At 38.4% G+C, this 27806-nt stretch overlaps 1 protein-coding gene across 4 annotated transcripts in view; it reads right to left on the bottom strand.

The window, feature by feature from the left end:
• The window catches only part of LRRC28 (leucine rich repeat containing 28), a 157470-nt gene that overhangs the window by 5241 nt on the left and 124423 nt on the right, over nucleotides 1-27806 (bottom strand). For all 4 annotated transcript variants that reach the window (XM_004759820.3, XM_004759821.3, XM_013060096.2 and 1 more), the window contains 2 exons: nucleotides 18408-18583; nucleotides 16647-16806 (listed from right to left, as the gene is read on the bottom strand). In XM_004759820.3, coding sequence (XP_004759877.1) covers nucleotides 16647-16806; nucleotides 18408-18583 — 336 coding nt within the window. The remainder of the gene's footprint in view (nucleotides 1-16646; nucleotides 16807-18407; nucleotides 18584-27806) is intronic.

Genomic DNA, 27806 nt, shown 5'->3' with positions numbered 1-27806 from the left:
CAACAAATTGGAAAGAACTAAAATTATACAGAGGACCCATGTGGTTTCATCCCTGATAAAGAGTGTAGCAATCGTCATTCCTGTTCATACAGGAACAAACAGAACAAATTGAAAATCAACAACTTTTCTTCCAGCCACCAGGGAATTGAGGGTGTAGGGCAAAGAACTACTTCGAAGTCTAGAGAGACCAGTGGATCTGGAGAGTCACAGCTGAGATCTGCTCACCTGGACAGAACACACTAGAACTGCTGGTGGCTAAGTGTAGGCTAGCCTGGGAATCAGATAGTCTTGGAGCTGTAGTCTTAGCATTGTCCCACACATTCCTGGGTTTTACCTATAGAAACGCTATAGGCGTTTGAAAATGTAAAAAAATGGTGAAAATGTAAAAAAAAAAAAAAAAATGCCCGTGCAGCTCAGTCAAGGGGAGGAAAGAAGCGGTTATTGTGTAACATGCCCCAAGCATTCCAGAACAAAGGACAGCTCTCCAGAGGAAAAGAGTCTATCAGAGCCTTTTCCCAGCTGAAGAAGGGCACTGTTCCCATTCTAGCCCCCTCTAGTCTACCAAATTCACCTAAAGGGGGAAAGCAAGTTATGAGACACAAGAGACGCTTGTGAAAGTCACAGCCCAGATATGCAGGCCCACTAGGATATTGAAATATAATCACAAAATTTCAGAACACTTCTTTACCTCACACCTTAGCACTGGAGCAACTGGTTCCCAGCATAAGAACAGTGGATTACAGATAAATCAAGTGCAAGATGCTGACTCTTTGAGGAGGACTACACAGGGAAGCCCAAAGTCAAGTGAGGAAATTAAAACAAGGACACTGAAAGACTTTGCATTTGAAGTCTCTGGCACCTACACCTTCAGCAAATATAAGACACAGCCCAGCTCCGAGCTTGGTTAACATAAAATTTTACACTAAATGGCTATTTACCTCAGTTCTTTTTACCCAATACAACATGTCTCACTTTCGACAAAAAATTAGACATAAGGCAAGAAAAAGCACATGTTGAATAGAAAACTTCAGAACCAGAGCCAGATATGACACAGATGTTAGTATTAACAGGGAATTCTGAAACATAGAGCAGAAAATCCATGATCTGGAGGACAGTTTCTGAAGGTGCAACATTTGCATAATTATCCTCTCAGAGGAGAAGAAGGAGAGAAATAAAAAGAAATTTAACTAGTGATGGTGAAGAACGTCACAAAATGTGTTACAGAGCCAGTAGTGTAACAGCATCAAGCAGGATAAATATCAAAAACAAAACAAAATAACCCCAAAATAACACATAGGCATATCATAGTCAAACTAGGGGGAAAAAAAAAAAGGACATTTTCAAAAAATCAGAGGAGAAAAAAAAAAACCCTTATCTATGGAAGGACAAGTATATGAACTACAGAGGCCTTACTGGAAACCATGCAAGCAAGAAAAGAGTGGAGTAAAATAATTAGTGTGCTAAAAACAAACAAACAAACAAACAAACCTACCTTAGAATTCTATACCCAATAAAATTATCCTTACCTATGAAAGAACAAGCATATGAACTACAGTGGATTTATTTCATGCAAACAAGAAAAGAATGGAGTAAAATATTTAGTATGCTCAAAGAAAAAAATCACTAACTTAGAATCCTATACTCAGTAAAATTATCCTTCAAAAGAAAAGAGTATAAAGAGTTTTTCAGACTAACTGATAACCGAGGAAAATTCACTGCCAGACGGACTCGCCTTGCAAGAAAGGTTGGAAAGAGTTCTTTGGTGAGAAGGAAAAGAATATATGTTAGAACTCAGCTCTAAAAAAGCCAGGAAGCCTACTAGAGAAGGAATAAATAAAGGTAACATAAAATACTTTATTTTTCTAATTTCTAATTATCTAAAGTATAATTTGCTTAAAGTAATAAGGGTAGCAACATATAGTATGAGTACCACATAGTGGATATGTGACATATAGGATATAGGATAGTGACATATACAACAGCAATTTCCTAAAGGATGACAGAGAGGAATGTGGAATATTCTGTTACAAGACACCTGTACTACACATTGAGGAATATAGTATCCTTTGAAGAAGGGCTTTTGTGAAAAAAAAAATGTATATTGCAAACTCTAAGGAAACCACTATACATTTTTGAAAAAGGAGTAGAATTGGTATGCTAAGAGAGGAATCATGGAATCATGTAAAAATGGAATCATGTAAAATGCTCAATTAAAACCAGAGTAAGCAAAAAATTTGGGGGGGGGTGGAAAAAGAAAAAACAAATATAAAAAATAGAAAATAACTACAAACACAGTAGATATTAAACCAACTAAATCAATAATCACTTTAAATTTGAACTGTCTAACTATAACAATTAAAAGAAAATACATCAGTGGATGAAAAATGAGATCCAGCTATATGCTGTGTACAAGAAACCCACGTTAAACATACAGATGCGGACAGGTTAAGAGTAAAGGGAGGGGGAAGTATAAATCATGTTAACACTAATGTTAAATAAAGCATGTTAACACTAATCAAAAGAAAGATGGAAGAGTTTCATAAATTCCAGATGAAGTGGACTTCAGGACAAGGAAAAGTATCAGACATAAGGAGGGACATGACATCACAATACAGGTGTTAATTCTCAAAAAAGATTTAACAATGTGAAATGTGTGTGAACCTAATAACAGAGCATCAAAACATTTGAGGCACAAAATGATGGAACTGTAAGAAGAAACAGACACACTATTTGAGCTGGAGATTTCAACACCCCTCTTTAAGTAACTGATATATCCAGAAAGAAGAAAAAATAAGGGAAAATACAGTTGAACTCAACATCATTAATCAACTGAACCTGACATTTATAGATACACTATCCAACAAGAGAGAAATAACATATTCTTCTCAAGCTCATGTGTAATATTACTCAGCAAAATAGACCACACTCTAGGACATAAAATCACAGCATAAAAAATTTAAAGGAAGAGAAATCATACAAACGTTGTTCTCAGACCACTACTGGAATTGAATTTAGAAATCAATAATAGAAAGACTGGTAGAAAATCCCCAAATATTTGAAAATTAAATGATTAAATTCTAAAAAATACAGGGGTGAAAGAACAGTCTCCAGAGAAACTAAAATGTTTTGAACTGAGGGGCACCTGGGCGGCTCAGTTAAGTGTCCAATTCTTTGTGTTTGTGTGTGTGTGTGCGCTTTCCAACAACATTTTTTTTTTTAAAATTTGCAGCATAACAGTATTCCTTGTTTTTGCACCACACCCAGTGCTCCATGCAATCCGTGCCCTCTCTAATACCCACCACCTGGTCCCCCAACCTCCCACCCCCCGCCCCTTCAAAACCCTCAGATTGCTTTTCAGAGTCCATAGTTTCTCATGGCTCCAACTCTTATTAATTTCGGCTCAAGTCATGATCTCAGGGTCATCAGATTGAGTCCTGTGTAGTCTGCTTGAGCTTCTTTCTCTCCCTCTGCCCCTCTCCCAGCTTGTGCTCTCTCTCTTAAAAAATAAAATAATCTTTAGAAGAATATTTTGAATTGAGTGAAAATGAAATACAACTGTTCAAAAAATTGTGGGATGCAGCAGAAGCAGTATTAAAGGGAAGCTTGTAGCAAATGAAACACATGTATCAGAAAAGAAGAAAGCTCTAAAATCAATAACTTGAGCTTCCATCAGGAAGTCAGAGAATGAAAAACAATTTATGCAGAAAGTCTAAAGTAAGTAAAAATCACAGAACATATTTTCTGTCCATAATGGAATCAAATTAGAAATCCGTAACAGAAAGACAACAGGAAAATCTCCAAATGTGGAAATAAAATAACACAGTTCTTTGACCTCCTCTGACTCTTGGGTCAAATGACTACTTTCCCATGGATTAAAGAGGCAGTCTCAAAGGATATAAAAACTTACATGAACTGAATGAAAATGAAAATACAACATATCAAAAATTTTAAGACATAGTAAAACAGTGCTGAGAGAGAAATTTAGAGTGCTTAAATGCTTGTTAAAAAGAAGGAAAGGTCTCAAATCAATAATCTGAGCTTCTACTCTAACCGCCCCCCACCCTTCCCAAAAGGCAAAGTAAACCCAAAGCAAGCAGAGGGAAGAAATAATAACGAAATCAATGAAATTGAAAATTTTACTAGTACTAAAAAGATCAATAAAATCGATACATCTCAAGCAAGACTGACAAAGATAAACAGAGGGAAAGAAATGAAGCAAGTGATGTCACGACAGATCCTGAATCCACTAAAAATAAAAGAATATTATGAAAAACTTCATAATCATGAATTTGTAAGCTGAGAATAGATGAATTCCTTGAAAACTACAAACTACCAACCAACACTCAATCAAGAGCAAATATCCAGCCTGAATAGTCTTATAACTATTAAAGAAACTGATTATGTAATTAAAAAAGAAATTTCCAGGCTCAGATGATTTCACTGGAGCATTCTATCAAACATTTAAAGAAGAGCTAAGAGGAATTTTTACACAATCTCTTGCAGAAAAATAGAAGAGGAGGAACACTTCCCAACTCATTTTATGAGGACAGTATTACTCTGACTCTAAAGCCAAACAGTACAAATCTGGAAAACTACAGACCAGATCTCTCATGAACACAGATACAAATATCCCCAAAAAAGTAATCCTCAGCTAAATTAATATTGAAATGCAGAAAAAGAACAATACACCATGATCAAATGGGAGTTATTCTGGGTACGTAAGGCTGGTTTAATATTTGAAAATCAATTTCATCCACCATTTCAAAAGGTGAATGCAAAAAAAAATTGTATGATATCAGTGGACTCAGGAAAAACATTTGACAAAATACAACATCCATTCATGATAAAAAGTCTCAGCAAACTAGGAACAGAGGGAACTCTTCCACAATTTGATAATTAGAATCTTAAAAAAAAAAAAAAAAACCCAAAACCAAAAAAAAAAAAAAAAACCAAAACCAAAAAACCCTACTGCTAACATAACACTTTAAAGTAATATTTACTTTCACCACCATACGCAACAAAACCTGAAGTTTTAACCAGTGCACTAAGGCAAGAAAAAGAAATAAAAGGCATACAGCATGGAAGAGGGAGAAGTAAAACTATTTCTACTTTCAGACGGCATATGATTGTCTACATAGAAAATACAAGGAACCCATAAAATATATTCCTAGACTCTTAAGTAAGTTCAGCAAGGTTGCAAGCACATTAGATCAAAACACAAAAATCAATCACATTTCCACACACTAATAATGAACACACGGAAATTGGAATTTAAAAATATAATAATATATAGTCACAAAGAAAGGGAAATATTCGGGTATAAATTTAACAAAATAAGGATCTGAATGCTGAAAATTATTAAATACTGACAGAAGAAATAAAAGAGCACCTAAATACATGGAGAATCACGGTATTCATACACTGGCAGAATCAACATAGCAAAGACGTTAATTCTCTCCAAGTTGATCTATAGATCAAATGCAGTTCTTTTCAAAGTCCACCACAAGGGTCTTTTATTCTGAGACAAAGATAAGCTTATTCTAAAATATATATGGAAATGCAGAGGACCGAGAATAGTTAATACAATCTGGAAAGAGTAGACTAAAGTAGAAATATCACTTTATCTGATATTAAGACTTAATATATAACAATAGAATCAACAGTTTGGTGCTGAGAGACAGACACAGATCAATGGAATGGAATGGGGAGCATCCGTATAACCTTGGGGTTATTACTTAGGACATGAAAAGCACTAAATATAAAATTAAAGTGGAAAAATCTGACTCAACCAAAATTAAAACATTCTGCTTTGCAAATTACACTCCTTAGAAAATGAAGAGGAAAGCATCACTTTTGAGATTTTCTCAATTCAGGAAACTACATAAATGTTAAGTCACTGAATACTTTGTATTACCTTAATTAAAAAAAAATTAAAGTTGGTTAGAACCCTATTTCAGATAATTTGCTACACCAGAATGTACATATTTGTATACATCACAACTGAAATGAAACTCAGACATAAGATGATCTTAAATGCTAAGTGGATTTTTGAGGATCAGCTAATCAAACTTAACTCTCCTTGTTTTTTTTTTTTTTCCTTGTTTTTTTTTAAAAAATCATTATGTTATGTGAAAATCATTCATAGAAGCAATACATTTCTGGGGCGCCTGGGTGTCTCAGTGGGTTAAGCCTCTGCCTTTGGCTCAGGTCATGATCTCAGGGTCCTGGGATCAAGTCCTGCATCGGGCTCTCTGCTCAGCAGGGAGCCTGCTTCCTCCTCTCTCTCTGCCTGCCTCTCTGCCTACTTGTGATCTGTCAAATAAATGAAATCTTTAAAAAAGAAGAAGAAGAAGAAGAAGCAGTAACACATTTCATGCCACTGAGTTTTTAAAAATGAAGGTTTTAAGTAAAAGAATTCAACTCCATAAAGATTTTTTTTTTTAAACTTACTGAAACGTCATGCCCATTGGCATCATTAATGCCTTATGATGTTTAAGGGAGTTGGGGTGGGTAAAGCAGAGGTGTCATATTTGTGCTACAAAAAAAATCCCAACTCTGTGTACTTCCTTTTGGGAAGTGATCTAACAATACATTGTATCTGCTTGTTGCAGATCTAAGTTGTTATAAGTACACCAAGTCTACCTCCTAAAGAATGGAGTTGGGCTAGTTTGATCCTTTAAGATTCCAGAAATGTGGCTCCAGAGACAAGATAGTTTTAGGGAGAAATTCTGAGCTAAGCAATAAACTCTATAGTTAGGAGAAAGATACTAGTAAATCCTACAAAGAACATCAGACATGACATTTGTTGCTTTAGAATCTCTGAACTTATTTATAGGCGAGGCAGGAAAAAGCGCATTTCAGCTTAGTTTTAAAATACAGAAATACCACTATTCTTAAAAAAAAAATCACAATGTGGTTGGCACATACTGGAGCCCAAAATATCATAAGAAATATGGTATTTTCTTTGCAAACGTGCTTCCTGATTAGAAACAAAAAGCATAGCTTTGACTCATACAGCAATTCAAGCCAGAAGAAAAATAATATTTATTAGACAGAATTTATCAGATGACATCTCAAGCCTGTGCACATATTAACTTAAGGGAGAATCATCTCATGACATATTTACGTTTGTGACATTTATGTTAGCGGTGACTGTCTCTCATGGGAAGATTCTATGTGCTGTACACATTGGCTTCTGCACTTGATGGGTCCATGCCCTAGAACATTAGGGGTGATCTATGCATGGGGAAAGAAGTATCAGCTGGTTTGGTCACAGCTGAATCTCCCGTACCTAGTACCGAATTTGGCACATAACATATGATCAATACATAATTGTTGAGTGATACAAGGAGGAAAAAACAGTTAAGAACAATTCACTTCATTTGTTGAAGACTCTTTTGCCTGTGCAAAGTTTCATTAGTCACCTTAAAGGGGTGCCAGTGACAAGCCAGGAGACTGTGGACTCTGAGAAACAAACTGAGGGTTTTGGAGGGGAGGGGGGTGGGGTTGGGTGAGCTTGGTGGTGGGTATTAAGGAGGGCACGTACTGCACAGAGCATGGGGTGTGGTGCATAAACAATGATATTGGAAGAGTCAAAAAAAATAAAATTAAATACAAATAAAAGAAAAAAAGTGGGTGCCAATTCTGCTGAAAGAAACACAAAAATTGCAAACACAAGTAAGCAAATAATGCCAGTATTAACTGATGTTAATTGTTTCACAGAAGAAAGTACTAGCCATAAAAAGCAAAGGTAAGGAAATGAGAAACATCTCCTACTAAGTGATCTGACCATATAAGAATCCGAAGAGATTATTTACAGATAAACTAGAGTACCTCGGAGAAGCGAGTGCTAAGTTGTTTCAAAAGACAGAGGGAAGCCATAAGACAAAGAGCTCTACATGCCTCTCACAAACAGGTCTCTATCCCACGACAGTCACCGAGACAGCTGGCTCTTTTGTGTCATCACTCTGGCCTCAAGGACCAAGGAGAATTCCCGAAGAAAACCAAACTCTTAACTCTGAGCTTGAAAGCAGTGGACAGCAGCCGTTGGTGTGGTTACCTACCTACCTGCTTGCAGGCGAGGTCTGCTGCAGATCTGCTGACAGACTGGACAAGTTAGTAAACACGTGGGTGAGTTATTCTGAGCAATTTGGAAGTAACTCCAATGGCACTTTTAAAACAGGAATAGAAAAAACAAAATTCCAAAATTCATGTGGAACCAACAAAAATAGCCAAAAACAATCTTGAGAAAGAACAAGACTGGAGGCATCTCACTTCCTGACTTCAAAATATTTTACAAAGCTTCAGTCATCAGAACAGTATGGTATTGGCATAAAGACAGATACACAGACAAACGGAAGAGGACAGAAAGCCTAGAAATAGACCCACACATACGCTGTCAACGGACCTTCCACAAGGAAGCCAAGAACACACAATGGGAAAAGGACAGTCTCTTCGACAAATGGCGCTGGGAAGCTGGACACCCACAGGCAAAAGAATGAAATTGGACCTTTGTCCTGCACTGTGCGTAAAAAGATCAACTCAAAATGGACCAAAGACACACGCAAGACCTGAAACTATAAAACTCCTAGAAGAAATGTGGTATAAATAAGGGGAAATCTTGACATTGGATTGGCAGTGATTTCTTGGATATGATACCAAAAGCACAACAACAAAAGTAAAAATAGGTGAGTAGGACTATATCCCTCTGAAAAGCTTCTGTACCCTAAAAAGCACACCTGGGTGGTTCAGTTGGTTAAGAGGCTGCCTTCAGCTCAGGTCATGATCCTGGGATTATGGGACTGAGCCCCACATCGGGCTCCTTGCTCACCGGGGAGCCTGCTTCTCCCTCTGCCTGCTGCTCCCCTGTTTGTGCTCACTCTCCCTCTCTCTCTCTCTGACAAATAAATAAATAAAATCTTAAAAAAATAAAATAGAAAAATAAAAAGATTCTGCACAGCAAAGGTCACAATCAACAAAAGGAAAAAGCAAATTACAAAATACAGAAAAATATTTGAGAACCCCATATTTGATAACAGGTTAATATCTAAAATATAAGGAACTTCTGTAACTCAGTAGCAAAAAACAAGTAATCTGATTTAATCCTGGGCAGAGGACTTACATGGACATTTCTCCAAAGGCAAATGGCCAAAAAGTGTATGAGAAGATGTTCAACATCATCACTAATCATCAGGGACATACAAATCCAAACCACAATGAGATCTCACCTCATACCTGTGAGGATGGCTATTATAAAAAACACCACCACCACCACCAACAACAACAACAAAAACAACCAAAACACCAAACAAACAAAAATAACAAGCGTTGGAAAAGATGTAGAGAAATTGGAATCACTGTATACTCTTGGTGGAAGTGTAATATGGTTCAGCTGCTATAGAAAATTGTACGGCAGTTCCTCAAAAAAATTAAAATAGAACTACCCTGTAAAATAGGATAGGCAATATGGTATAAATGTACAAAGGAATATTATTTAGATTTAAAAAAAGAAGGATGTCCTTCCATAGGCAACAATATGGACAGACCTGCAGGACGTTAAGCTAAGTGACATAAGCCAGCCACAAAAGGACAGGATTTCACTTATATGAGGTCTCTAAAAAAGTAAAACTCTTAGAAGCAGAGAATGGAATGGTGGTTGCCAAGGCCTGGGGGTCGGGTGGGGAGAGATGGGAGCTGTTCAGCTTCAGTTACGCAAACTGAACAAGTTCTAGAATCCCGATCGTTAAATAATACTGTACTGTGCACTTGAAAATTTGTTAGAAGGAATATCTCATGTTTAAATGTTCTTACCACAATTTAAAAAACACAAGGAAATAGAGTGTCAATGATCTGATTCAACGGATCCTTAGCTAAGAGGTCAACTTAGAGAGATTCTACTTTAGCCTAAAATATTACCAATGGTCTTTTCTAGTGGGAGTGCTTCCATTTGAAATAGGTTCCTTTTGCAGAATTGTATTTTCTATGACAATGTATGAATTAAATAGATACACTTTGTCTCCCTTCTCCCCCCCCAAAAAAATAAAAAAGAAACCATCGATCTTACTCATGTTTTAATAATTAAACATATTTTTAATTTCTAAAGCAATAATAGTTTGTTGTAAAAATGTGAATCTACTCAAATGAAACCACTGTTACGTTGAAAGCAGTTTTTACTATATATAGTGTATATTCATTCATACCCGTATTTGACAAACACTGGGTTACAGTATGCAACCTGTTTACAAACTTTTTTTTCCTGTTTTTTTTTTTTTTTTTTTAAAGAGAGGGAGAGAGAGAATCTTAAGCATGCTCCATGCCCCATGGGAGACTGATGTGGGGCTTAATCATACAACCCTGAGATCATAACTTGAGCCAAAATCAAGAGTCAGACGCTTAACTGACTAAGCCACCCAGGCGCCCCTAAAAATATTTTTAACTAAACTGAAACATTTTTGCTAGAGAACCTTTTCTTTTTTAATCCGTATAAAGTTTTAAGCAAAGGATTAAGTAAAATTCCTCTCTCTATATATATATTTCAAATCGTTGGTTTGGTGCATTTGTAAAATATTCTCTGGCAATATTCAAGTGACTCTATAGTATATGGAATTGAAAATTAAAGTCCCTCCCAACTACCCTATAACCTTCCCTCCCAGAACAACCAGAGTAAAGAGTTAGATACATATATTCTGCTGGACCTCTTAGTGCTCGCGCGCACGCGTGCACACACACACACACACACACACACACATTTCAAAATTATCTTGTTCAGATTACTAGAACATATCTTCCTTTTGTATTTGAGTACTTCTTCAACATTTCTTCATGCTATATGGTGATTCTATTAGTAACTAACTGTAGCCTAGCGTCGGAAACACAGATAGGAAGCAAGACTACTAGGGTTCAAATTCCAGCTCTGCTATGAAACCTTGGCCCAGGTTCTGATATTCCTGCACCTCAGTCTCACCTCTCCCCACCCGCTGTAAATGGAGAGGATGTTAGTTTGAACCACATGTAAGTGCCAAGGTACATGATTGCTATGATTTGATCTTGTTTTTAAATTTTTAAATTTTATTTTTATTTTTCCTGATTCCGTCTAATAACAGACCTATCCTCTAGAGAAGTAACTGAGCTCAGCTTCCAAGCTGGATTTCCTGACCCTAAGGCCAGGAAGTTCTTCCCACTCCAGCCTATGGCCTCACGGCACAAAAACAGAGATGTTATGGCACCAATACCTAAGTGTCCACTTCAGTATCTGTTACAGCTAAACCTTCCCCCAATGATATGGGAAGAACCACTGGGATTCTGGGCCATTTGTAGCTCCTGTCCCAAAACATTCTAGTGATTTAAATGAAACCCTTGGAAGGTCTATGATGATTAATTTTAGTTGTCATCTTGACTGGGCCATGGTGCTCAGCTGTTTGGTCAAACACCAATCGAGATGCTGCTGTGCAAATACTTTTAAGATGTAATTAACATTTAAATCAGTAGACTTTGAATAAAGCAGATTCCACTCCATGATTTGGGTGGGCCTCGTCTAATCAGTTGATGACCTGAAGGACAAAGCAAAAAGGTAGAAAGACTTTTCTTTAAGACAGTGATTTGCTTGGGGCACCTGGGTGGCTCAGTGGGTTAAGCCTCTGCCTTCAGCTCAGGTCATGATCTCAGGGTCCTGGGATCGAGCCCCACATCGGGCTCTTCTGCTCAGCAAGAAGCCTGCTCTCTCTCTCTCTGCCTACTTGTGATCTCTGTCTGTCAAATAAATAAAATCTTAAAAAAAAAAAAAAAAGACAGTGACCTGCTTGAGTTTCAAGCCTATGCCCTGCAGAATTCAGACTCAAGACCACATCAACTGTTGAATTTCCAGCCTGTCAGTCTGTCTTACAGTTTTGGATTTGCCAGCCACCACCACTGTGTGAGTCAATTCCTTAACACCAATTAATCTCTATATATACATATACAGATAGAGACTCCATTTTTCTGGACAATCCTTAACTAATACAGATATAACTACTGGGAAGTGAAAAGCTGCTATAACAAATACTTAAAAATCTAGAAGTGGCTCTGAAATTGGGTGACGGGTAGAAGGTGGAAGAATTACGAGCTGCATGGTAGACAAAGCCACACTGCCTTGAAGAAACTGCTGGTAGAAATGCAGACATTAAAGAGGCTCACAAAGGACAGAGTGGGGCTATAGACAGAGCTTCTACCGTCTTGGAGAAGACATACATTGTCGTCACCAGAATGCTGAGTTGAAGGTACATTTGCTGAGGTCTTGGGAAAAGGGGGGGATGTGTTATTAGAAAATGGAAGAAAGGTGAGGGGATTATAAAGCACACAGGACTTGATGGAACTGTGTTCTGCTGGACGGAAAGCAGAACTTGTGAGCAACGATCCTGGATGTTCAGCTGAGATTTCTAAAGCAAAGGGTTGAAGGCATGGCCTGGTTTCTCCGTGCTGCTCACAGGAAAATGGTAGAGGAGGGAGCTAAGTCAAGGGAACTGTTAGGCAAAAAGGAACCAGAATTTGAAGATCTGGAACATTCTCAGGCTATCCATATTATAAATAATGAGAAAGCTTGCTCTGGAGAGAACACTAAGGGACAACTGTTCATACAGTCAACCATTTCAGCGAAAATGCTGACAGCCTGGACTGAAGGGAAGAGAGATGGCGACAGAATGAAAAAGGCTGTCAGGCTTCAGGCATTCTCCTAGCAGGAAAGGAGCAAGAGAGCTATCAGGGAAAGGGAAGAAGAACCCTGGGGATGGAGGCGACTTTCTTGGTTTTAGAAGACAGGCCCCTCCCACCCAAGACAAAGGGGGGTGCACCACTGTGGTGGGCCCAAAGGACAGAGCATTGAGGCAAAGAATGTTATTCTTTAGCATTAAAACCTACCAGAATTTGCCCTTCTAAGTTTTGGACTTGTTTGGGACTCATTACCTCTTTTTCCCTTCCGATGTTCTCCCTTTTGCAATGGGAATGTCTATCTTACGCTTGTCCAAACATTACATATTGGAGCAGATACCTTGGTTCATAACTGGAGGAGTCCTGCCTTGGGATGAATTATACCCAAGTTTTACCCATACCTGATTTAGATATTTAAGATGAGATTTTTGAACTTAAACGAGTTGATGTTGGAATGCATTAGGATTTGGGGGGGTGTTGGAATGGGATGAATTTATTTTGCATGCAAGAAGGACATGAACTTTCGGACCAGAATGTTACGGGTTGAACTGTATCCTCCCAAATTCGTATGTTAAAGCCCTAACCTCCAGTGCGATGATACGTATTTGGAGTACTGGACGGTATTTGGCTTTCTGAAGATAATTAGGTTTAGATGAGGTCATGAGGATAGGGCCCTCATAAAAGAGACACCAGAGAGCTTGTGCCCATGTGCTCCGCTCTGCCACACGAGGCAGCAAAAAAGCGCCATTTGCAAACCAAGAAGAAAGCTCTCTCCATGTGCATCCTGACTCTAGACTTCCAGCCTCAGAACTGCGAGGAATGAACTTCTGTTGGTTAAGCCACCGAGGTATGGTATTTTGTTATGGTAGCCTGAGCAGAGTAACACGGTGACAATTATCTGGGATCAGGATCATTGCAGGTGTAATTAGTTAAGTGAGGAGGAGTCAGTAAGGGCCCAGCCTACTGGTGTCCTCAGCAAGGAGAGAGGTGTAGACACAGAGACATACGCAGAGAGAGGATGATGTGAAGGCACAGGGAGAAGACAGCCATCTCCAAGCCAAGGAGAGAGGCCTGGAACAGACCCTTCCCTCAACAGCCCTCAGAAGGGACTGGCCCTGCCAACATGCTGATTTTAGACGTCTCGCCTCCACAACTGTGCGGCAATAGATAGCCTCTTATTTAAGTCACCCAGTTTTGTGGCATTTTGTTGCAGCACTCTTAGCCAATGAATACGCACCTCTGAAAAGCTTGACTAACCTGATTTCCTAATGGGAAATATAGAACTTGTGTAAATCATGATTGTGTGGGGGAAAGCCAGACATGTTGTTATAATAATAAATACCCCTCTATTTTGATGTTCTCCATTTTAATAAATGAACATAAGTTTGGGGAATGAACACTTGCTATGCTTATAAGGATTCAAAGTCACGAATATACTAGTCGTTCTTCTCTGCTATGGATATTTGAAGGTTTGGGTGTCCATTGTTTAGGCAAAATACTATAATTTCTTTTTACTGAATTCTGTATTAAATTTAGGTTGAAACTAACACTTGTGTGGGACTTGGTATTTTAGAAGAATATCCAATATGTTCTTTTAAAATAATGCCAGATGTCTACATTAATTTCGATATTGGCTGATACAATGCATTATTTTATGACAAGCAATGAGAACTAAACTGAATATATTATAAAACTTAAAAATATTATTATCAAGACCTTTTAGAGTTTATGATATCAAAAATATTGATTTTATTTTCAGCAGTAAGCTACTGAATTCAAGTATTTGGTTTTCAGTTACAAAAGAAAGTACTTTAAAGACTATGATAGAAACTGATGTCAATGCTTTTAATACAATCTCCATAGCAACATGGGAAGGAACAAAGTCTGGTGGACCAAATGAAAGCCACAGACTCTCAATTTCAACCCTAGCATTAACTCACCACAGAAAGCCATGTTTATATCTTGGCATTTCATCTTTGCTATAAACACAGGCACCGCTGGCTTTGCTCAACAAACGGGCATTGCCTAAGTCCTATGTACTGGATATATTCATTTTATTATGCTAAGACTATTATATTTACATTCTGAAACAATACAAGATTATTTGCACTGAATTTCTAGGTTGCAGCAGAGAAATAAGTAACAGTACATAAAATATTCAAATACTGAATACATTCCCCAAATCTTATATAAAGATAACACAAAAAAATGACTTCATTTGAAGGATCTACTTTATTTTCACAAATTAATTACCATGAAAAAAAAAGAGAGTCTATCTTTTTGAATAGGTATTCAGAATTTTAGCAGCTACTGACAGAGTATCCTGACCTTACGGAAGTGTCTTCATTTTCATATTTTCAGTAAAAAAATGTCTTCTATAGAGAATTATACAATAATGCCTAAGGGTTTTACTAAGTTTAATGAATTAGGTAAGATTATCTTATGATGGTATCTTACTGATATGAAGAGCATTTGCTAAAAACACATACACACAAGAGATTTTTTAAAAGTCTCTGAGCTAAAGAAGACTAGATTAAAGTAGTTAATGTTTACATAGTATTATTATATGCCTGGGCTCCTTCCAATGAGAATGATCTCATTTACCCTCACAGTGACCATAGATATTATTATAACGGTCACTTCATCAATGAGAGGCTGAAGCCCAGAGATGTTAAGTGCCTGGCCCAAGGGCTCCCAGCGGAGGAGGGCAAGTCAGGGCCTGTGCACCTGACTGCCAGGCACCGTGCCGATTTCGTCTATTTATTTTATCCACGGAGTAATACACTCAGACACTGACTCAGTGCTTTTAACTATTCTAAATGACATTTCACTACATTTGTTGATGTGATCACCTCGGACTGGAAGGAGCAAACTTAGAAAGGTTTGGAAGAAGGCTTCTTGTGGGCAGGCACAACGAAGCAGGAAACATTAAAAATACAAAGAGGGGAGACAGGAACCGAAACGTCTAACAGAATGGGATTATTCAGGGTAGGAAGAAGAGAAATGCAGTTTTGCAAGGGAGTGGGGTAGACAGATAGTAGAGGGGAGCTACTGTTTGTTGAACACCCATTATATGTCCAGGTTTGACCTTCACCATCTGCTAATCCTCAGGGTGCCCCCCCAGCCGGCTGTCCTATCCCTGTTCTGAGGCTCGGAGAGGTTCAGCACCCCACCCAGGCTCCCTCCTCATTCTATAAAAATGCTTACAAAGGAAATGCTTCTTGGCACTCAATAGGGGTAACGAGTTATCTGAAAAAGTTACTAACCCAAAATACCATCTGAGAGATAAGTGAGATGTTACAGTGTTTTTTTTTTAACTTTAAAAAAATGTAAACTTAGAAAATCCTAAATTTAGACTATCTATATGCTGAGGTTGCGCTAATGGGGGATTTTTCATTTGATGTCCTAATTTTAATTGTCTGGTTTTCTTTTTTTAAACTACCAGTACAGGGGTTTTTACTTGGTGAACATTCTTAGCAAATTCAAGGCACTGTGCCAAGAAACAGAGAGTGGCAAGAGAATGGTATTTGGAAGTGTTAGAAATTCAAAACAGAAACACACACACACACACACACGCAGGCACGCTGTTCACCATGCACTTTCTGTTAGCCACACCAATTAAAGAGAAGGGCCGGGCTGGTCCCATTATACAACAAACATTTTGTTCTTACATTCCTTATTGCCCGAAGCCTATTGTGAACAAGGGAAAAGCAGGAAAGCACTCCTTACAAAGAATGAGCTATTCTAAATCATATATACAATAAAACTGTTCTGTATATGATCAAGAATGTAATAAAGGGAAGTCCAGTTTTCTCGTGATGCTGAACATGTGCTTTTGTGTCGTTCAGCTGTATCTCAGGAAGCACCATACGCACCTTGACAGCTGGTGACTTAACAATGCTTTCATGCACGGTCTCCACCCCTCGCCCAGGTGTAAGCCCTGGTGCCCACTTAGGCATGATTACCCCTGGTGCAGCCCTGCCATCGGCGTCTCTCTCAAGGGAAAGAGCTTGGGGTAGACAATCGTAAACATGGGCTCACTACACCGGTGACAGTGTCCCAGGGGGCAGTGCAGCAGCTCCAGGAGACTTCTGGGTAATGAGATTGGAGACAGAAAGTTCAAATCTGGAACACAAGAGAAAAGAAATCAGGCATGAATTAAAAAAAAATCAGATTTCCTTAAACTAGGCTTAAAATATGTTTCTTTGTTGCTAAGTCAATTCAGTTAGTTAAAAAGTATTGCATGGTGAAAATACTGTTACGTGATAGGCACTGAATTACTTTTTTGATACTAAGAGAAAAACCCAAATCTACTCTTTTAAGAGCAAACAGAAGCTATCCTGAGGTAGAAGCAAGAAAAGAATAAGACCCAATATTCTTTAAGAAAAAAAATTTTAAAAAGGCATTAATTTACCCAGAGAAGGTTTGTACAACTTCCTATGGGAGACGGAGAATAAAAAAGGACTGCACCGAAGACTAACATTGACTTTCCTTAAATTCTTCCTAAATCGATTGGGCATTGAGCATTACTCAAGCTAAGTTATATTTACTGAAAAGAATGAAAATGGGAAACAAAGAAATCAAAGTGAAAGAAAAATAAGGAAACCAAGCTTTTCCTTGTTTCACTCCCGTGAACTATCTAAATTGATAGAGAGGCTGCCTCCTTGTCCATCAGGCCTGAGCTGTATGAAAGAAACATTTAAAGCAAAACATCCCAGTGGCCCAGGCAATCTTGAGCACAAGTGTCCACGGGATTGCCACAGATGGTCAACATCCAGAAGACAGAGAGGAAAATGGTCACAATGAGCTGAAACCTAAAAATTACTGACTCATCTCTGGGAAGGAAATACAAATGATCTCATCATCCTTTACATCTGTCTGGACTTTATCAATAACCATTTATAAAAATGGAATTTACCCAGAGATGAATAATTACAGTTTTCTTTTTAGTATTAAAAAATAACTTTGTGTTGGACATTTCTAGAAGGTTAATAGGAGATGTTTTTGAATGGATATTTATTTTTTTTTTTAAAGCAAAGACTAAACATTTAGCAGTTTTTCAAACATTTGGAATGTATCTTATTAAAATTGCCTACTGCTCTCTTAAAGCATCTCGGAGATCCACAGCACAACACCCATGAAATCTACATACGGCCGAATCCTCTCCGAACCAAGAGTTACTACGCTGTGGAAATACTGCCCCAGACCCCTGGTATTTCCTCCCTCTAGGTATGTAATTTCTCAGATGTGAGGAGCCTGCATGGCGGAAACTTGTCCCAATTCTGCTTTAAGGATAAGACTTTGGCATTTTTTTTTCCCTGCTCAAGAAAGTGCCTCTGCCAGCCTTCTCACTTCCACTAGATATGTGACCAAACACCAATTTCCTTCCCTAAACCACAAGGTTTAACTTTTAACCTCGGTCCTTTACGACTGGAGACCACACTGTGGTGAAAGCTCCTCTGTGTCCATAGGGGATGCCGAAGGGATCAGTGTTGATAAAATATTAAAACCATTTTTTTTAAATGGGAAAAAAACAAGTTCCACTGCATAACAATGTGAGTGTGCTTAATGTCACTGAACAGAGAATTTAAAACGGGTTAAAATGGTAAATTTTATGTTATGTGTATTTTAGCACAATAAAAAACATGGACACCCCAACAGGGAGCACGGAGCACAACCTCTAAGGTCACCCAGTAAGAGGCAGAAAGAGAGAAAGTCCCGTGTACCTTTAAGAAAACTGTGGTAGGTGTGATGGAGACTCCTCATGGCCAACTCTTGCAGAGGCAGGACGTGATCATTCTCTGTCCCTATGGCCTTCACCTCGGCAGGGAGGAACACAGTGAGCTGCCCCGATGAGAAAGAAAGCAGCTTCACCTCGGAAACTTGAATGGGAGCACCACAGCTGCAGACAGACACATTCGCAGTAGTATTAGCAAAAGAGGGAAAGAATATATGTGCCAATAAAAATGTGTTAATCAAAATATACATTTAAAATTTTAAGACACTGCTGAATTGCCAGAATTCTTTTCAGAGTGAACAGATGCTAGCCTGGGTTCCTTAATAAAGCCTGGCACAGAAATGTAAACTCATCAGTTGGAACTCAGCTATCACATTGCTGAGGGCCAGTTCCTTTCAGTAAGGACAAACTCTGAAGGAACTTTCCTTCATAAGATCTACACAGTTTGCTCTGGAAGCGCCCTTTATCCTCATTTTATTATCCTTTCCAAATTCATGCTTATTGAAATTTTCAAAATGAAAAGGAGAAAAGAGTACTCTGTTAAGTTACAGCACTTTGGTTTAACTGAATTTTTGTGGCAGAGGAAGAAACCCCATGAAGCACATTGATTTTTAATGGTATAAGATAACTTTATTGGGGGCGCCTGAGTGGCTCAGTGGGTTAAAGCCTCTGCCTTCAGCTCAGGTCACGATCCCAGGGTCCTGGAATCGAGCCCCACGTCGGGCTCTCTGCTCAGCAGGGAGCCTGCTTCCTCCTCTCTCTCTGCCTGCCTCTCTGCCTACTTGTGATCTCTGTCAAATAAATAAATAAAATCTTTAAAAAAAATAGATAACTTTATTGGATTCTTCCATAAACTTGTGGGGAGAAGATTCACAGCAAAGCCCCAAACTAAGGGGTCCGACCCCATCCTACCATCAGTCTCAGACCTCTGGTGTGTCTGGAGAGATACACCGTGAGGTAATCTCTCTGCCCTTCACTAGAAATAGGCAATGAGGGAGAGGACACAGGCTTGAGCTGCAGAAGCCCATGGCTCGTTTGTGTGGCTTCATCTGCTCATTCCTTCCACCAGAAAATGTCTTCAGAGATCAGCTCTACACCAGCCAGTTAAAGACAAAGTAAAACAACAACAAAAAAAAAAAAAAAAAAAGACTCCTTCCCTTGAAAATGTAATAATTACAATGTAATTGTTCTAAGGTTGGGTCAGAGAAGAGACAGTGGCTGACCATCCCAGGGATTAGGGAGGTTTTTACAGAGGAGACACTATCTGACTCAACTGACTTCCCTCAACCAATTTCTCCATCTGGCTCAAAAGAAAGAACCTCAGAAGGCTACTCTGGGATGCCCACCTGAGTCAAACCCACATCCAAAAGGGAACCACGATTTCAAATTCGAAAATTCTAGTACGGATCTGCCTTTTTCAACAGCATGACATAGTCTGCATCTGGTGCCTTTTGTCAACATCACATTTCTGGGAATCATCCGTGTTGCTGCACGCACTGCAGTTTATTAATTTTCATCGCTGTGTAGTAACTGATAAACATCTGGACTGTTTCCAGGGTGGTGACATTATGAACATTTTTGTGTATATTATTGGATACCTATGAGCATACAATCCTGTTGGGCGCATATGTAAGATCAGAACTGTGCTTAGAGACAGATGATGAAAAGGTAAAATCTATAATAAAACAGAGCAAGAGGGGAGCGAGAGCTGTATTAATCTGAGTCGGTCTTCCTGAGGAGGTGACATCTGAGCTGAGACCCGAATGAAGGGAACAGCTCAATCAGGGAAGGGGAACTTCATTACGGGATGGCAGGCATTTTAAATTGAGGACAAGGAACTAAGAGCTCAGGGAGTCCAAAGCAGCTAGAGGTTGCAGGAGAGAAAGCCTCAGAGGAGAGAGATGCACAAGAGAACTCTGCAGATCTGCAGAGGGTCCCCCTTGAGGACTCAGATGAGTACTGATCAGCAGAGGCATGTGAGGAAACTGGCACTGGAGAAAGAACCAGCTGAAAAGATGAAAGAAAGGTTATCTTCTTCATGCAGAGTTGAATAGACTGCCTGCTCTTATCAGTCAGACTTGAACCTCACAGTTCATGATGCATTAGATAGAGTACATGGAAGGGTGTTATCTCAGTGGTCAGGAATAATTAGCACTGGATTGAAGACGATTCTATTCCCATTTAACAAATCCTAAAAGCCCTATCTGAAAAGATAAAACAGTTTCCAATGAACTTAATTGTGTTCCAGAACATACATCAAGAATAGCTGTATGAATGCAAAAAGATCCAGCACGCAACGTGGTAAAATTCACACTGTCCAGCATCAAGTAAAAAATTATCAGGCTTTCCAATAAGCAGGAAAACATGACCTGTAATGAGAAAAAATCATGCAAGTAAAATCAACCAAGAACTGAGAGATGTTAGGACTGGCAGTAAACGTCATTATAATAATAATAATTTTATAATTATTGCCTAGTACAAAGACATATGACACACAGAGCTGTCACCTAAAGCAATTGGAAATAAAAGAGCAAATTAAGACTTAATAGAAGAAAAGCAATAAAGAACACCAAGAAAATCAATGACCCTACTAGGTCTTTATCCAAAGGATACAAATATAGTGATTTGAAGGGGCACATGTACCCCAATATTTATAGCAGCAATGGTCATAATAGTCAGCATATGGAAAGAGCCCAGATGTCCAACAACAGAAGAATGGATAAAGAAGATGAGGTACATATACACAACGGAATACCACTTACCATCAGAAAGAATAAAATCTTACATTTGTAACAAGGTGGTTTGGAACCAGAGGGTATTATGCTAAGTGAAATAAGTTAGAGAAAGTCAAATACCACATAATTTTACTCATATGTGGAGTTTAAGAAACAAAACAGATAAACATAGGAAAAGGGAAGGAAAAATAAAATAAGATAAAAACAGAGAGGGAGGCAAACCATAAGAGACTCTTAACTATTGGAAACAAACTGAGGGTCGCTGGAGGGGGGAGGGTGGAGGGATGGGGTAACTGGGTGATGGGTATTAAGGAGGGCACTTGATATAAGAAGCACTGGATGTTTTATGCAACTGATGAATCACTAAATTCTACCCCTGAAACTAAGAATATAATATATGTTAACAAAATTGAATTTAAATAAGGAATTTTAAAAAATTAATGACATAGAAAAATAAATTAAAAGGTGGAACTTTGAAAGGATCAATAAAATTGATGAATTTCTAAACAGAATAATCAGAGAGAAGACACAAATGATCAATATCAGGAATGAGAATGGAGACATTGCCTGGTTTCTACAGATAATAAAAGGGCAATAAGCAATTTTATGCCAATATAAAGTCCTTGAAAGACAAAAATTACCAAAGCTCATTCAAGAAAGAGGTAAGATTAACAGCCCTATATTTATTAAAGAAGTTGAATGTGTAGTTAAAAGGTTGGAAAACTTCTCAACTGAATCTATGAAACTAGCATTCTCCTGATTAAAAAAAAAAAAAAAAAAAAAAAAAAACAGACAAAAACATTTTTAGGGGAAAAAAGCCTGAAAACCCCAGCATCACTCTTGAACACAGCTGGAAGAAATTCAAACAAGAGTTAAGCAAATTGAATTCAACAATGTATGACCAAATGAGGTTTATTTTACCAATTAAGACTGCATTAACATTAGAAAAATCCATGTAATTCACTATACTAAAATTTAAAAAAAGAAAAACCATATAATAATTTCAACAGATATAGAAAAGTTGTCTAACCAAATTCAACACCCATTCAAAAAAAAAAAAAAAACCTTAGCAAATTAGGAATAGAAGGGAAATTATTCATCTGATAAAAGCTATCTATGACAAAACAACAGTTAATATTATACTTGGTGAAAGACTGTTTTCCCAGCAAGTTCAGCATGATAAACATGTCTGCTCTCACTACTTCTATTTAACATTGTACAGATAGCCATTGTATAGCCAGGGTAATAAAGCATGAAAAATAAATAAAAGGCAAGCAGATTTGTAAGGAAGAAGTAAAACTGCCTTTATCCCCCAAAAGGCATTACTGTGTACCCAGAAAGTGCAATAGAATCTACAGAACAGAACAAAACAAAACAAAAACAAAAACAAAAACAAAAAGCAAAACAAAACAAAACAAGAACAACAAAAAACTACTGGAATTATTAAGTGAGTTTAGCAAGTCTGGACCACACAAGGTAAATATACAAAATTATTTGTACTTCTATATGGTAGCCATACTTATTGGAAATTGAAAAAAAATTTAAACGACATATACAATAGCATGAGAAATATGAAATAATTAGAGATAAATCTGACAAAAGATGCCCAGGACCTGTTCAGTGAAAACTACAAAATACTGCTGAGAAATGAAGATATGTATTGTAATCAAGGATTGAAAGGCTCAAAACTGTTATTAATTCTCCTCAAATTCATCTATAGATTCAACACAATCAGAACCACAGCAGTTTAAAAAAATAAAAATTGAAACTCTGATTCTAAAATTTATGTGGAAATGCTGAATAATTGCATTCAATTATTTTTTAAAGTTAAAAAAAAATTTGGAGGACTAACACTATCAAATTTTAAGATTTACAGTAAAATTATGGTCATCCAAACAATGTGGTATTGGTGTCAAAATGGACCAATAGATCAATGGAGCAAAGAGAGTTTCTGGAAATAGACCCACGCATTATAAGGACAACTAATTTTCAACGGGAATATAAAGGCAGTACAATGGAGAACGGATAGTATTTTTAATAGATGGAGCTGGAACAGTGGTATATTCATATGCAAAAAAAAAAAAGAAAAAGAAAATGAATTTCAGCCATACCTGTACCATATACAAAGATTAACTCAAAATGAATCATAGGTCAAAATGGAAACCGAAACCTTAAAAATTCTAGAAGACAACCCACAAAAAAACCTTTGTGATTTGGGTTACACCAAAAGCAAAGATCCATAAAGGCACAAATTGATAAAATGGGCTTTATCAAAATAAAAAATGTCTGCTCTTTAAAAGGCCCCATTAAGACAATGAAAAGACAAGCCATGGACTGGGAGAAAATATGTGCAAAGTATATAAGAGATAAGACTTGTATCCAGAATCTATAAAAAACTTTCAAAACTCTGTAAGAACAAAAATACTCAAGAAAAAAATGGGGGAAAGACTTACACAGACATTATGTCAAAGCAGATATATGCAGTTAAATGCTCTACCACTGAGCTATACCCCCTCAAGCAGATATATGGACAGCAAATAAGACAAGCAAAGATGTGCATTCTTATTCACTAGAGAGATGCGACTTAAAAACACAATGAAATACTACTGCAGAACAATCAGAATGGATAAAATTTAAGACTGACTATTCCCAAAGTGGCAAAAATAGGGAAGAAGTGAAAATCTCTTATATTGAGTTGGGAATGTAAAATGGTAGTTATTTTTGAAAATCTGCAGTTCCTTCAAAAATTAAGGATATTTAGGGGTGCCTGGGTGGCTCAGTGGGTTAAGCCTCTCTTCGGCTCAGGTCATGATCTCAGGGTCCTGGGATAGGGCTCTCTGCTTAGCAGGGAGCCTGCTTCCTCCTCTCTCTCTGCCTGCCTCTCTGCCTACTTGTGATCTCTGTCAAATAAATAAATAAAATCTTCAAAAAAAATTAAGGATATTTATGATCCAGACTCTCTACTCCTAGACATTTATCCAAGTAAATTTAAGACTAGGGCCATTAAAGGACAGTCTACATATGTCCATAGCAGCTTTACTTGTAATAAAGTAAAAAACTAGAACCAAAACAAATGACCATAAGAACTGAATGGAAGTAATCTGTGGTATATCTGTAGAATGGTACTCTACATGGTGATTAAAAAGGAATGAACTACTGATACACACTACATCATCAATAAATCTCCAAATCTTTAGGCTGAGTGAAAGAAGCCAGACAAAAACAGAGAATACATTGTTTGACTGCATTCATATAAAACTCTAGAAAATACAAATTAATGTACGTAGATCAGTGGTTGTCTGGAAACAGGATGGGGATAGAAGTAACAATTAGCAAGGGGCATGAAAAAACTTTGTGAGTGATGAATATATTTATTTTCTTAATTATACTGATGGTTTCAGAGGGGTGTGTGTGTATGTGTTTGCGTGGTATATATAAATATATATATACATATATATATAAATATAGGATGCATGCATGCGCGCACACACACACACACACAAAAGCAAAGCAAAATAAATACAAAGTATGAATAGGATATTGAAAAACCTAAGAGCTGAAACTGATGAAAAGGAAACAGAGAATAGAAAGTAAAAATAACCCCAAATCTGGTTCTTCCAAATAAATGTGCCTGGCATGTACTGATTAAAGGAATAAGAGAGAAATTAAAATACACAATATTAGAATAAAAGAGAAGCTGGGGCAACTGTGTCGGTTAAATGCCCAGCTCTTGGTTGCAGCTCAGGTTATGATCTCAGGGTCATGAGATAGAGCCCCGCATTGGGCTTAATCTACTTGAGATTCTCTCCCCCCTCTGTCCATTCTCCCCTCTCTCTCTCTCAAATAAATAATCTTAAAAAAAAAAAGAATAAAAAGAAACTAGTAAGAGATGAAAGAGATGAACAGATTTATAAAGAAGTTTCACTTCTTGTGATGGCAAGCCAGGTAACAGTAACCAACAGAAGACATTATCAAAAGCTGGATCAAATATCTGCTTTATTGCCTCAGAAAGCATTCAGGAAAAATTATAGAGAGCCAAGATCAAGACAAGACAGAACCTGAGGAACAAGCCGGCATTTGGGGCTACTTCTTTCCTAAGGGTGTTTGTCAATTACTGAAAAGACTGCTTGGAAGCAGAGCAGCATTTAACAGTCTAAAGGGAGCTACAGGGACAAAAATCGATGTCCAGAGCCCATTAAGGCAGATACAGGTCTGATAAATCATCCACACAAAGGGCTCCTGGAGTAAGCAGGAACTGAAGGTCAAGGGCATCTCAAGGACTGAAGCCTAACTTCAAATCATCTCAATTTCTGAAATGGATTTGAAACTGTCAGCAACTGAAAAGAGCCTGTGAACGGACAGAAGGTCATTGCATCCATCAGGAAGAGGGAAAATTTTAAGAATTGTTAAGGGGAAGGAAGCCTCTAGAATATAGGGTGCAGGAGTAAGAAAGTTATTTGGAAAGTGTCCCCTACCCAATAGTCCCCTAACTATTTGGGGGCATGGGATGGCCGCCATGGGAATGCACAGTGCCATGGGGAAGGAACATGCTGCCAGGAGGAAGGCTGCGGCCGGTCCACAGAAGCAGCCCATCAGGTAGCAGAGAAACTTGATGGAGAGGTTGGCCTGCTGCTGGGGGTTGGAAAACATGCTGGAGGCTAGAGCTGGTTCACAGAATCAGCTCCCTGGGTGACAGATCACCAGGTGGTCGGCAAAAGTGGTCTGCCAAGGAGCAGAGAAATTTGCTGGAGAGTGTGGGTTTCAGCTGCACTGCTACCGGGTCTTCCTTTGCTAGCCGCTGCACAGAAAACAGCAGCCTGGAAGCAGGAAGAGAAATCCCTTCCTCCTGTTCTGACCCTGAAGTGTCCCTCCTTGGCCCTCTATTGAAAAACTTTGTATTAATCCAGATGATGAAGGAAAAAGTTCTACAGGAGTCAGTTTCAGGGAAAAAGGTAAATTCGGAGTTGAGAAGCAATAGATTATATAGCAATAAGAAGACACACATACTTGGGTCCTCTCGGGGGGCAGAGAGGGAGATAATATAATTTGGGGCCTAAGATAATATGACAGTTCTTTATACACCACATCTGGCAGGCAATCAAAACTAACCACGTACAAGGGTAGAGAGATAAAACAGCCTAAAAGAAAATCGAGAGAAACAACAGGTATTAAAAGAGTTTTTAAAAAGATGCAAACTTTACATTCTTAATATGTGTAATAAGCTCTAAGACTGAGAATTTTGATGGAAGCTATAACACATGTGGTGTTAAGACTACGAAGAAATCCGAGAGAATAGTATTCCAGATAGAGGAGAAACAGGTGCAAAGAGGCAGGAATCTGGTGAGCTCAAGAAGGGAGGAGGTAAATATGGCCGAAGCAGAGGCAGGAAGGCAGAGAGTGGTAGGAGAAGAAATTCAAAGGTCTGACCTAGAAGACAAGTCATGTACAGGCTCACAGGTCACAAGCGTGATGGCTGAGTAGTGATAACTGCATCAGGGTTATGACCTGGCTCGGACTGTCAGACACTTTGTAGAGAACAGACTCAAGGTGGTTAAGACAGAAGACTACTACTGTTAGAATCCAGGTGAGAGATGAAATGGCAATTTAGGTCAAGGAGACAGTATATAGAAATGGTGAGAAGTGGCAAGAGCCCGGGTCTATTTCTGAATGTACAGCTAACAGGCTCCATGATGAGTTGGCTGTGGGACGCAAGAGGAAGGAAAATCAAAGAAGACCCCCAAGCTTTTGGGCAGAGTAACTGGAAGAATGGCACTTCCATCAACTGACATGTGGCAGATTGTAGAAGCCTGAGTTGGGGGTAAGGGAATTAGGAGTTTGACTGTGGGTATGTTAGCACTTAACTGTACTCATCCACGCAGCACTGCCAATTGGATGCTCTTGGATGTAGGAGTCTGGAGGTCAGGCAAGCGGTCCAGGCTGAAACTGCTTTTGAGAGTCAAGCATGTGTAATATTTAAAGTATAATTGTGATTGCACGAAATAACCAACCAAGAAATGTTTCTTATCGGGGATGCTTTAAGCATTTCAGGGGCACACATATTCATAATTGTTTAGAACTTCTGTGCGCACTGTAAGATATTAAGCATCCCACCAAACATCAGTAGAGACCCAGTCTTAGAGCCATCCCCCTCCCCAACTTAAACACATTTCTAAGTACCATGAAGTGGAGAATTGCTATTTTTGGTTACAGATGGAGAAGAGTTTTGAGTCCTGAGCCCAGTATGTCATGAACAGGGGAATGAGGATAAGCCCGTAGAGAAGGTTGAGAAGGCATGGATAGTGGCAGAGGAGGGGGACCAGAGAGATGGTGTTCTGAGAGCCAGGTGAAGCAGGTGTTTCAAGAAGGAGAAACTGATCAAGTGTTGGGCAGGTCAAGAAAGATGAGAACTAAGAAGTGAATTTGGCAACGTGAAAGTGACTAGAGACAATGAAAATGCTGGCTTTGGTGTAGAATTGGGTTATCCTAGTTTAACTGGTGTGGGTGGATGGGAGCATGGAAGGAAGTGGTCATAGTAAGTACAGACATCTCTTTCAGTTTTCTAAAGAGGAGCAGAAAATAGGGAAGATGCTGAAGATTAAGAACAAAATGTTACATGCAACAAAGCAAGTCACAGGGGCGTGTGCACAGCATGA

Source organism: Mustela putorius, unplaced genomic scaffold, assembly GCF_011764305.1.
Source record: "Mustela putorius furo isolate JIRA1106 unplaced genomic scaffold, ASM1176430v1.1 tig00003972_pilon_pilon_pilon, whole genome shotgun sequence".
NCBI classification, from domain to species: domain Eukaryota; kingdom Metazoa; phylum Chordata; class Mammalia; order Carnivora; family Mustelidae; genus Mustela; species Mustela putorius.
This window is presented reverse-complemented; position numbering and strand designations above follow the sequence as displayed.